The following is an 11,209-nucleotide window of genomic DNA, read 5'->3' on the forward strand; positions in this document are numbered from 1 at the left end:
GTTAAGATAAGCGCCACGGGAAGACTGTTCATCCTAATGGGGGATATGCTTAAAAGGCGTTAGCAGAAATTCCATTTACTTTATTTGCTCTTGGCCTTGACTATACATATATGAATTAAGGGCAATTAAGGGCCACACACTGGTGGTGTGCTCCCTGATGTCAGCCTAAAAGTGTTCAGACAGGAAAACTAAACTAAAACACACGCAACTGACTTCACTTTATACACTAATTTTTAGGTATTTTTCAGTAATTTATTCTTTATTGATATATTGCAACTATACCAGAACTTCCTTGTTTAGCATACACTCAAAGGAAAATGGTTTAGTAAAAACAAATACACCCATATTTAAATTAAATATTAGGTTTTAAAATACAAAAACTAGGAAAATAAATATTATTCACTTTGATTTAAACATAAATGTTTTAAAAAAGTCTTTTTAAGAAAACTTTGAATAGTTTATTCCAATGGGGAAATTGTAAAAAAAATTTTAATAATAATATATATTTGATTACAAAAAATTTCATATTTAAATTAAATATTATGATTTAAACTTCAAACGTTGGTAAATTAATTAATATTTACTTTGATTTAAACATAAATGTTTTAAAAAAGTCTTTTTAAGAAAACTTTATAATAAGTTTAAATAGTTTATTAAATTTGTTATTTTTGATATATGAAATTTTTTGTAATCAAATATTTTTATATTAATGTTTTCTTACAATTTTAAATTTAAATTTAAATGTAAATATTACAATTTCAGTGATTTTTTCATTGGGATGCATGCACACAATTTTCTAAAAGATTAAAACATTTACGTACACACAAAAACTCACCTTAGCCAGTTGGCCACTAATTGTTTAAAGTGGGGCTTGGATTTATAATGTAGAAGATAGAGGAGACATTGCCTATAAACCAGGTGGAAGCGTGCTTATCATTAACCTACGACGAGTTAAGCCATTGTTGATGTGAGGCAAACAAATTGTGCCACTCAAAACGCCGGCCAAAACTTTAATCTTGGATAAATGTGCGTGTGACCGGAGCTGGGAAAACGAACAGCTGACAGATACCTAATCGAGTTGGATAAATCGAATGAACGGAGAGTCATTAGCAAGGGTTCCGTGCCGCTTCAGTTACAGGTTCAGTTACAATCACTTTCGGATTAGAGTTCGTGGAGAAAGCTACCGCCATGAGATTCAGTCGAAGTATAGAGGAATATCTGTCGAATTCCACCTTGCATGGCGCCCGATTCATAGTGGACAAGGATGCCAGTTGGCTGGAGCGCATCTTCTGGGTCATTTGCCTGGTGGTCTCCTGGTATGCCTCCTGGCTGCTTATCAAGGCGTCGCTGAGTGAGTCGTCGCATGCGACACAGATAAGACGATTGGATGGTTTACGAGCGGGTTTTGTGGATACCTTTCAGGTGCCTTTGAGAATAATGCCATTAGCTTTGTGGTGGAGAGCTCGTTTCGCGATTGGAATACAAATTTTCCGGCCATCATAGTGTGTGAATCGAAGAATATGGATCGCATACAGGAAGTGGCTGAGCAGTAAGTAGAAACTCTATCAGAGAAGTGCCTTCAGGGTCCGTCACCTTTCAGACTCTGGGGAGCCGATCATGACTTTACCTTGGAGGAGGTGCTCAGTGAGATTGCCTTCTTCCGCGGTGAGTCCTATCACACGGTCCACGAGTGCAGTGGCGAGGAGTCCACAGCCTCTTGTTTCTACTCGAACTTCTCCTACTACGCGGAACTGGTGAGGAGCAGCTGTGTGGACTCCATCAGCAATTGCCAGTGGAACAACAAGCCCTTTGAGTGCTGCAAGTACTTCCAGCGCATGGAAACGGAGCTGGGCATATGCTATGCCATCAATTCCCTGCAAGCGGGGTGAGAGATCCATAAATATAATTCCTTTGAGTGGCATTTTCTCACAAAAGATGTATCATTGCAGAAAGAATAAAGGCCCCAAGCTGAATATGTATTCGAATCGTTATACTGGACCTGGAGCACTCACAATGGAATTGCACACAGAGGCTACAGTGAGTTCTATAATCTTTATGAAAGTTCATAGCACTTGGATCGTAAAGATTAGTTCATTATTACGAAAGACTTATTTCCTCAGAAGTACCTAAAAGTCGGCTGATTTTATTTTTAAGAAATATTCTTCCTAAATTCAATGGTTAAAGAATTTTAAAGCAAAAACTTTGGGGCATAGAAATTAATTGAAAACCTTTCTACCATCTCTTTGAACAGGTCTTCATACTGGGCACCGAAGAAGTTCCCACTTTGGTTACACCCAAAACGGATTTCCTAGTCGTGGGTCCCTATATATCATTCATGTAAGCAACGCTTAAGATCCTTAGATGTTAGTTCACACCAAAATCGGCATTTACAGACGCTACATCTCGAAGCGTGACATTGAAAACGATGAGGAAATCCGTCAGACGAGCGTCCATCAGCGTAATTGCCGCTTTGCCGATGAGAATATTCTGGGTGTCCACAATTACTATAGCTATAGTGCCTGCACGGTTCAGTGTCGCAAGGATCGGCAGATGGAGTTGTGCAACTGCTCCAGTCACCTGTCTCCTAACTCGCCCGACTGGCAGCTCTGCAATATGGACGGCCTGGAGTGCCTCAACAGGAACTATGAGGATCTATCGGTGATCATTGCCAAGTGGTCGAAGCGCCGCGGTCGCAAGGGTCTGGTGTGCGACTGTCTGCCCTCCTGCACGGAGGTGGATATATCGACAGTGTTTGACAGCAAGGATAATATGGTGGGACAGCAGAATCCTGTCTCCCGCATTGAGGTGGGTCTCATAGAGCTGCCCACGGAGCGTTACAAGAGGAATTTGGTGCGTGGCAAACTGGATTTGGTGGGTGAGTGGGTCTCTCAGAAAACTTCTTAGGCTTTATGATTAACCTGAGCCTATTCCAGTGTCCATTGGAGGTACTACGGGTCTATTTGTGGGCGCCAGTCTCCTTAGCTTCGTGGAGATCTTCTACTACATGACAATTCGTCCTTATTCGACCTTCATGGATTCTCGTTTGAATCGGTTTGACTAAGAATGGATTACCTTATCATATCCCCATACTTACGATTTGCAATTTATCCCCAATATCTTTTTTAATAAATAAAAAACGAGAAATTTTTTTTTTCACTCGACACTTGAAAAGAAAATTGTTTGACCTTTAATAGGATTTTATTTTCGTTTCGATAGAATGGATACTGAATGAAGATTTTTTAAGTTTTAGCCAACTTAGCCATTTATTTAAGTTTTTTATTTTTTCTGTATGCTTTTTTTTACTTTAGTTCTTTACCAATTTTAAGGTGCAGATTCCATTGTATCGACACGATTTTATGGATTTTCGTAGATGCTCAGCCCCGAGGGCTGCATTAGGGCATGGGACTTCTGCAGCATCAGCTGATCCGATCATCTGATGGAATTCTATGCATGAAGTATGTTTGTTTGTCCTTTGCAACGTTCATTCCCAATTTTCATTTTCGCATTAATCACTTCTACAATATTAATCACTTCTATGTTTTTTTTGTTAAATATGATTAGTATTAATATATATTCATCAATATCAATATATTCATCTGAACATATCATTTGTGGGATGTTTCCATTGTGGTTTTTTCATTGGAAAATCATTGTTGAAGGCTAAGGATATTTGATTTGTGGATTTGTCGTATAGAGAAGCATCGATGAATAAAAATGTTGAGACATTTATTTGCAGATGAAAAAATGGATGTGTAGAAGGTAATTTTTAAAGTGATAGACAGCTGAAATGTGAATATGTTTGCTTTCTACTTGCTCACTTTCTGCACATTCATCTCTAAGTTCAGCTAGTGCTCCCCAGTGCAACAGCTAACGCACCCACTCGCCTCTATATCTTATCAAAAAGATCTACTATAAATGGTACACAATGCAAATGCACCGCCAACATTTGTGCATATTGAAAATTCTAGCCAAAAATAAATAAAAACTGAGTAGAATTCTATTTTCGCTCAGTTGCTTACGACCGGCAGATGCAGCTACATTCGGCTGAGTGAAAATTCTCGGAAAAGTGTGCTCGAATGAAACGCTAGCGAAAGCCCATACAGAGAGCCAGAGAGAGTGAGAGAGAGAGGAAGATCCAACGTATACGTAATACGAACTTACGTATACGCAATATGCTGCTCAGCCGCCAAGAATGTGTGAAAATATTGGATAATCTGACAAATGGCGAGAGCAAGCTGTTGGACTATCAGGTGGTTCGAGATGACACTGCAATCGGTTATCTGGGGGATTACTATGCACTGACTATACGCTACTGCCACGTGAGTATCCGTATCTGTATCTCCAAGAGACATTGTTGCCTCTGGCAGGCATTGCAAAATGATACAAAGTTTGTATCCATAAAACGATAGTAAAAGATTAGTAATTATTTGTGGTAATCGTAATTAAATAGCAAAATATCGGAATAGGAAAAAACTAACATTTTTTTAAAGAATTGAAAAAAGATATTCGTAGTTCCGACCAAGTTACCTGCAGCAGGAGAATCTCGCCAGAAGAAACGATATTTGTTCATTGTATTTACTATGTTCTTCTTTTTTTTAAATTCTGCTGAGTATTGTGTCGCCTAGCGGCAACACCACATAGCGGAGATCCTTGGGCTCAAGGGCTATATATCTCTATATCTCTATCTCTACATATCCCTATATCATACCTGATATATAGTAAATATTAGCGAAAACATCTACCTTCATTTGATAATGAATCTTCATGTAGAATAAAATGTGTATTGTACACGTAAGCTACACAGCATGACATTCTACATACATGTGTACTTCAAATTTACATTCCAGTGCATACTTTTGTGCGTATGTTTTTGGCACCTGGTAACTTTTTGTACTAACGATAGGCAGGCATTATTAATTAAACTATAGACCTGTGATTGTTGGAACTGTGCGAGCTGCATGTGCTGCAGTTCGCATCCATTATGATGCCAAACGGTTGTTTATTTCAGGCTGAACGGGAGGAAATCATCCGGAAAACGCAGCTTTTCATCAAAACTCTACCCCAACAAAGCGCTGAAGTGGCCAAGGAGGCTATCTTTCGCAAAGAGACATGGTTCTACGAAACGCTGCTGGCTAAAATGCAAAAGTACTGTGAGTAAATCAAAAACTAAACCTAAAGCATTGTAATATGACTAGCCTGCCCCTTAGCCAAGCTCAAATGGAGTCCCATTTGTTATTACACGCGACCCGATCTACTGGTGCTCGAGGACATCAAACTCATTGGATATCGGGCAGTGGAGGCCTCGCAACTGAACGAGAATCGCCTGCATCAGCTGATGCGTTCCGTGGCCGCCTTTCATGCCGCTAGTCTGATCTACGAGCATCAGACTAAAGTGAATATTGGCGAAGCCTATGGCGATCAATTGCTGGAGGTGACAGTGGCCTCGGAGATAGCCTGGTTTACGACCGGACTCTCCGCGGTGCTGGCTGCCGTGCGAAGTCTTCCCCAGTATCAGGGCGACAGAGAACTCAACTTCATTGACAACCAACTGCTGGCGATAATGGAAGGCATCTATGAGCAGGCGGAGCCCTCCACCAGGTACAGGAATGTGCTCTGTCATCGCGATCTGTGGGTTGGCAACACCTTCTATCCCCGCGAAGAAGAATCCGGGGCAGCTCTCCTGGTAGACTTTCAGACCTGTCGTTACACTCCACCTGCCCAAGATCTTAGCTACAGTTTGTACATGAATCTGACATCAGCGTATCGCAGGGAAATGGAAAAGATCTGCATCGATGTGTACTACGATTATTTGTTGGCGAATCTCTCAGAGTTTGGCCTCAGGGCAGAGCTACTTCTGTCCAAAGCAGAGCTCCTGGAATCCTTTGAGGAGTTTCGTTTATTTGGGATTGTCTATCGCGCTGTGGCTGCCACCATAATCAAGGTGCCAGCCTCCTTCGTGACCAATGACTTCAAGTATGTGGATCGCAGTGGAGTGATCTTGGATTACATGCAAACCAATCAAGAGTTCAGGTCCTACATGGAGGAGTGCTGTGTGGATGTCATGAACCTGGCCTTGGCCAGGGCAGACATGTGAGAGGGAGTCTCTGATAAGTAAGAGTTCTGTGGGCTGTGCAGGCAGGCGATAAGAAATGATTGTACCTATCAGCAAAGCGAAAAATATACCAAGATCGAGAGGGGAAATACTCTTACAGAATGGGAATGCTGATATAGATCTGCGCATAAGACAATGTAAATTTCTAGATTCTAATGTTGAGGTTATCTTGCGGAATGCATTGTATTATCAGAGATCTGAAAGGTACTCCCTTCGAAACGCAAGTCATCTATGAAACGATCTATGCCCCCACTTTATAGAGTATCTTCTTCAATATAAACTCTGCAACACAATCGAAATCAAATCAGTTTGGGATCAAATCGCGTGGCGAGCATTACCGATCGTTGGGAAATCTATATACTCGCGTTGTTATTGCCACATGATGAGTAAAGACGACTACACGCCGGTACTCACGCGACAAAATCGCTTGGAACTGTTTACGTTGGAGGAGTGCCGAGAGATTTTGGTGAATTTATTGGCCGATAAGCAGCAGCTTGGGGTCCTAAAACATTTTGAAATAGTGCCAGCCACAGAAAATGTTGGCTTCCTCGGAGAATATTATCATTTGCTTCTCAACTACCAGCTGGCAGACGAGGAGGAAGATCAGACCACACGACTGTTTGTCAAGTCGGTGATCTTTCAAAATGCCGACATGGAATTCTATATGGAGAAGATGGGTCTGATCAAAAAGGAGATCAAGCTCTATGAGCTGCTGCTCAATGAGCTCAAAAAGTTCTGTAAGTTCTGTCCACCGTCTACAAAAATACAAAAGTGAAATATTTGGAGTGGAATTTTGCAGCTCCCCATGTGTGGTGCGCCAAATGCTATTTCACCCGCAATGATCTCTTTGTGATGCAGAATGTCGAGGATATGGGATATGTGGCCCTGCCCTCGGGCACTCGGTTCCTCAGCGAGGATCAGCTGGGTCCCATCTTGAAGACTTTGGCCACCCTTCATGCGAGTAGTGTGGCCTATGAGCGACAGCAGGGAAAAACGATCGGCGTTCAGCTGAGGAAGTGGCTCAAAGAAGTGTCCGTCGGCCCGGACATTGAATGGTATACCACGGGTCTAAAGGTAAGCATGTGTCCCAGCGATATTCCTTCCACAACTGACCCTAAACCTCTTCTCTAGGCCGTTCTGGCGGTGGCTGCCATTCATCCCGATGTCCGCCATAATGCCCGGGCCCAGGAGTAATTCTCAAAAGAACTGCCACGCCGCTTGGACAGCGTCTATTATATGGTTAATCCCTCGCCAGTCCACAGGAATGTCTTCGTTCATCGGGATCCCTGGGGTGCCAATGTCTTCTATCACAAGGATCGCCCGCTGGAGGAGCGCTCTATCCTGGTGGACTTCCAGTTGTGTCGCTATGCCGCGCCTGCCACGGACTTCCATTTGGTCAGCTATCTCAATCTAGAGCCAGCCAATCGCAGGGAAATGATTGGTCGCTTGGAAAACCTGTACTACGAAACTCTGTCCGGGGAGCTCAAGACAATGGGCATCGATGCCAGTGAAGAGCAGCTGAGTCGCGCGGAGTTTGAACAATCTCTCGAGGATTTTGCCCTATTTGGTGCGACTTACAACTGCTTGGCAGCCACCATAATCCGCCTGCCCGAAAACTATCTGAAGAGCCTCAAGGGTGAGCGACCGGCGGACTTTCATCGCTTCTGCAATGTCGATCGTACACCAGACATTCTCCAGTTGATGAACGATCATCAAGACTTTGCCGATTACATGTACGAGTGTGTGGGGGATTTGCTGGCACTGACATATCATAAGCGTAACTGATTAAATGAAATTGTCTCGCTATCTTGCTGCTGTTCACCTGGTAACGCTAGGGGTCGTATCAGTACGGGGTGGCACTGAACTCTCTCGCTGCCTCTCTCTGAGAGATTATCTTATCGCTGAAAATTGTACTTGGTGGTTTGTTCTCCATGTTTTGGGGTATATGCATTTGGTGTTGCATTTGGCATGGGATGGAAAATGACACTGGCTGAGACATTTATAAAGAAAGACTCTGTGTATAGTTTTAGGCGATGTAAATGTTATTTTTGTCTGTTGAAAACCAGCATCTAACTATTCTTTGAAGGCATTGGGGCACATAAATTGTTCCACACTCAGTTTAAACAAACACTCTGCAGTATCCAAGTGTATTATCTAGGGTTAATTATCTAGTATGATAAGAAAGAGACGCCCAAAAAAGAGATAGCGCTTCCAATCTCAGAATTGTTGTTTCTTCTTAGAGCATTTTCTACTCATTCTAATTTCGGAAGCCAAACAGTCCATTACCTTAGTCCCCATGGATCTACTCAGCCCCGAAGAATGTTTGCTCGTTGCACAAAAGACCCTGAAGGAAAAGGAAAAAGCAAACCTCTTGCTCTTGGACTGCCAGCTAGAGGCGGGCTCCTGTGATCTTGTTGGTTACATGGGCGAGTACTACAAATTGAGATTGATAGTGGAGGACATTGCAGATAAAGAGAAACACGAACTGGATTATTTTATCAAGAGTTTGCCGCGCAAAAATGAGCCACAACGTGCCGAGTGCGAGCGCAAGGGAGTGTTTCGCAAGGAATCAGCCATATACACAAAAATACTACCGAATGTACAAAAATATGGTGAGAATATTATAGAAATATATTTAAAGCGAATGTAAGCCTCAGGATTGTTTTGTTCTAGCCACAAAGAAACTGTTTCCACAGTGCTTCTACAGCCGCAATGACCTCATAGTGCTGGAGGATCTCACGCAGGAATATCGACATCTCAAGGCCTCAGAGAGCTATACCCTGGAGCACTACAAGCTGGTGCTCGAACATTTGGCGGAGCTACATGCGGCCAGCATAGCCTGGGAGGAAAAGGAGCAGTTCAACATTGGAGAGCGCTACAAGGATGTGCTGACTGAGCTGCACTTGAGCACGGAGAACTCCTGGTTCATGACTGGACTCAAAGTAAGCATTCTGCACATCATTTAAGGGTAGTTTCTGTCTAAATTTATTCCTCAGGCAATTGTCTTTCTGGCTGCCAGACATCCCCAATATCAAGCGGAGAAACATCAGAGTTTCATCAACAACAAACTCTACAATCTACTGACCAAAGCAGAGCAACTGGTGACCCCCTCTCTGACCATAAGGAATGTGCTGTGCCATCGGGATACCTGGGATCGAAATATCTTCTTTCGGTTCGGCAGTGATCGTTATTCCGCTCTGCCCAGTGCCTGTTGTATCGTGGACTTTCAGCTATCGAAATACTGTTCACCCACTCTCGATGTCCTCTTTCTGCTGTACATTGTGGCCCCGGCGAGTGTGCGGCAGGAGATCTACGACGAGTGCCTGGACCACTATCACATAGCGCTGCAGTCCCACTTGACCCGTCTGGGGTTGGATGAGGAGCTCATTTCGCGGGAAAACTTCCTAAGGGAATGCCAACGCACTCGTCTGGCTGCTCTAATCATCTGGGCCCTCACCGAACCCCAGACCAAGATGTCGGCCAGCATTTCGAATCGACTACGTTCCGAGGAGCCCGAAAAGTTTGACTATTACCTCAACACCGATCGCAGTGAGATGCTGCTGCGGGTGATGCAGCTCCAGCCCGGCTACGAGCAGACTATAATGTCACCCATCCAGGAACTGGTGGACTATCTCATGGAAAATGAACACTTGTATGCCTAGACAATTATCTCTTATCGTACTCTGAACTTGAGATAATAAAGTGTCTTTCTGCTTGAGATTTATCATACTTTTAGTGCTCTTAACTAGCGATAAATGTTTATTAAACGAGAAGGAACGTGTGAGTCGCTTCTGGGGACGCGACTCTACTTATACCCGTACTCAGTCAGTACATACATTTTTGAGCTTACGATTTTTTAGAATTTTAGAATTAAAAAAAAATTTTACAATTAAATTATTTTGCTACATCTGTTATCTACATCTACATCAACATCTGCTATGTATATCCTATATCTAACATGTAGATTATACATCTCCTCCGCTAGGGGTTGCTCGCGCACTGAACGCGGCAGAGTGTGCGAGATATAATATATATACTCTTAACTCCTTAACTCTATTTTGAGTACGGGTATAAAAACGCATTATCGTAGAGAATGACCATATCTGCCAGATTGTCGAATCTGAATCAGATCGGATCATAATTATAGCCAGAATGAAGAAATTAATTTTCTGCTGGTTCTTCCGGCCCCTCCTGCCAGAGACCCGCTACCTATATTTTCTTTGCCGGATGCACGGGTTTGTGGCTTTGTCAATTTTAGTCTCTCGCTCTATGAACCACAGGACATACATAAATCTTTTCTGTCTAAGCATTATTTCTGGAATTCTATAAGGAATATATTGAATACTTTTTCGCTGAGTTGCAGGCAAGCCTTCGAATACTAGGCATGCCCTAGGAGAGGTTTGGCTTTTGGCTGCTCTGATCATCTGTGGCCTTGTTTAAATCCACCAGAGTTTGGCCAATAACACTACTTGACAAAATAGAACTTTTTTTTCCTCAAAGATCCAAACCGACTTTTTCTGATAGATATGGGGATTTAAAATTTTTTAAAGAATTCTGGTTTTTTTTTCTATGTCAGAACTTTTTTTTTGAAGAATTTTTAAAGTCTGGTATTTTTTTTTTAAAGCTTTTTTCAGAGGTAGCGCTTGTTAGCGCCAAATTAATGCACCTATACACAAAAAAATAGAGGACACAAGATATAATTTTTTTTCCAGACTTTTCCTGAGTTTTTAAAGTCAAAATTTCGTAAAAAATACCCACAAAAATCATCATTTTTGCATTTCAATGCTTTATTTTTCCCAGACGGGAAGCTGAAATCACAAAGTATTTGGGCTTAACTTCTAGCTGTTTTAATTACCTTACCAAAGTTCTTTACAACCAGACGTAAGATACTAGAGCTATGTGAAAAAAACAAGCGCTACCTCTAAAAAAAGCTTAAAAAAAAAATACCAGACTTCAAATATTCTTCAAAAAAAAGTTTTGTCATAGAAAAAAAAAAAATATCATCAAACCATTTCTAAGCCCCAAATCTTTAAGGAAAAGTTCGTTTTGTTCCTTGAGGAAAAATCGTGTTGACTAGTGTAAGCTACGCAAGACAGA

General features: G+C 42.0%; 4 protein-coding genes across 4 annotated transcripts; all 4 read left to right on the plus strand.

Moving 5' to 3' along the window:
- Positions 1–1,035: 1,035 nt before the first annotated feature.
- LOC111075476 (sodium channel protein Nach) lies at positions 1,036–3,164 on the plus strand. The gene is made up of 7 exons (XM_022368794.2): positions 1,036–1,351; positions 1,423–1,549; positions 1,601–1,885; positions 1,950–2,037; positions 2,252–2,337; positions 2,394–2,875; positions 2,934–3,164. The coding sequence occupies exons 1-7, from the start codon at positions 1,189–1,191 to the stop codon at positions 3,059–3,061; spliced, it is 1,359 nt and encodes a 452-aa protein (XP_022224486.2). The 5' UTR covers positions 1,036–1,188; the 3' UTR covers positions 3,062–3,164.
- Positions 3,165–4,014: 850 nt separating this feature from the next.
- On the plus strand, positions 4,015–6,405 carry LOC111075492. Its single transcript, XM_022368812.2, has 3 exons — positions 4,015–4,319; positions 5,009–5,150; positions 5,208–6,405. Exons 1-3 carry the CDS (start codon positions 4,173–4,175, stop codon positions 6,092–6,094), a joined length of 1,176 nt encoding a protein of 391 aa, XP_022224504.2. The 5' UTR covers positions 4,015–4,172; the 3' UTR covers positions 6,095–6,405.
- An 86-nt stretch (positions 6,406–6,491) lies between these two features.
- On the plus strand, positions 6,492–7,942 carry LOC111075490. The gene is given in 3 exon segments (XM_022368809.2): positions 6,492–6,849; positions 6,912–7,186; positions 7,244–7,942. Coding segments are annotated over 3 exon segments (1,287 nt in total). The 3' UTR covers positions 7,898–7,942.
- Positions 7,943–8,017: 75 nt separating this feature from the next.
- LOC111075491 lies at positions 8,018–9,893 on the plus strand. Its single transcript, XM_022368810.2, has 3 exons — positions 8,018–8,724; positions 8,786–9,054; positions 9,109–9,893. Exons 1-3 carry the CDS (start codon positions 8,409–8,411, stop codon positions 9,772–9,774), a joined length of 1,251 nt encoding a protein of 416 aa, XP_022224502.2. The 5' UTR covers positions 8,018–8,408; the 3' UTR covers positions 9,775–9,893.
- Positions 9,894–11,209: the final 1,316 nt, after the last annotated feature.

This window comes from Drosophila obscura, unplaced genomic scaffold (genome assembly GCF_018151105.1).
Source record: "Drosophila obscura isolate BZ-5 IFL unplaced genomic scaffold, ASM1815110v1 contig_14, whole genome shotgun sequence".
Lineage (NCBI taxonomy): Eukaryota > Metazoa > Arthropoda > Insecta > Diptera > Drosophilidae > Drosophila > Drosophila obscura.

Excerpts from the sequence above, each read along its gene's own strand:
- LOC111075492 (XM_022368812.2), top strand. The coding sequence starts at position 4,173 with ATGCTGCTCAGCCGCCAAGAATGTGTGAAAATATTGGATAATCTGACA. Across the intron at positions 4,320-5,008 it reads TGACTATACGCTACTGCCAC|GCTGAACGGGAGGAAATCAT; the intron begins GTGAGTATCCGT and ends TGTTTATTTCAG. Across the intron at positions 5,151-5,207 it reads GGCTAAAATGCAAAAGTACT|CCAAGCTCAAATGGAGTCCC; the intron begins GTGAGTAAATCA and ends CCTGCCCCTTAG.
- LOC111075476 (XM_022368794.2), top strand. The coding sequence starts at position 1,189 with ATGAGATTCAGTCGAAGTATAGAGGAATATCTGTCGAATTCCACCTTG. Across the intron at positions 1,352-1,422 it reads GCTTATCAAGGCGTCGCTGA|GTGCCTTTGAGAATAATGCC; the intron begins GTGAGTCGTCGC and ends GATACCTTTCAG. Across the intron at positions 1,886-1,949 it reads ATCAATTCCCTGCAAGCGGG|AAAGAATAAAGGCCCCAAGC; the intron begins GTGAGAGATCCA and ends GTATCATTGCAG.
- LOC111075491 (XM_022368810.2), top strand. The coding sequence starts at position 8,409 with ATGGATCTACTCAGCCCCGAAGAATGTTTGCTCGTTGCACAAAAGACC. Across the intron at positions 8,725-8,785 it reads ACCGAATGTACAAAAATATG|CCACAAAGAAACTGTTTCCA; the intron begins GTGAGAATATTA and ends GTTTTGTTCTAG. Across the intron at positions 9,055-9,108 it reads GGTTCATGACTGGACTCAAA|GCAATTGTCTTTCTGGCTGC; the intron begins GTAAGCATTCTG and ends TTTATTCCTCAG.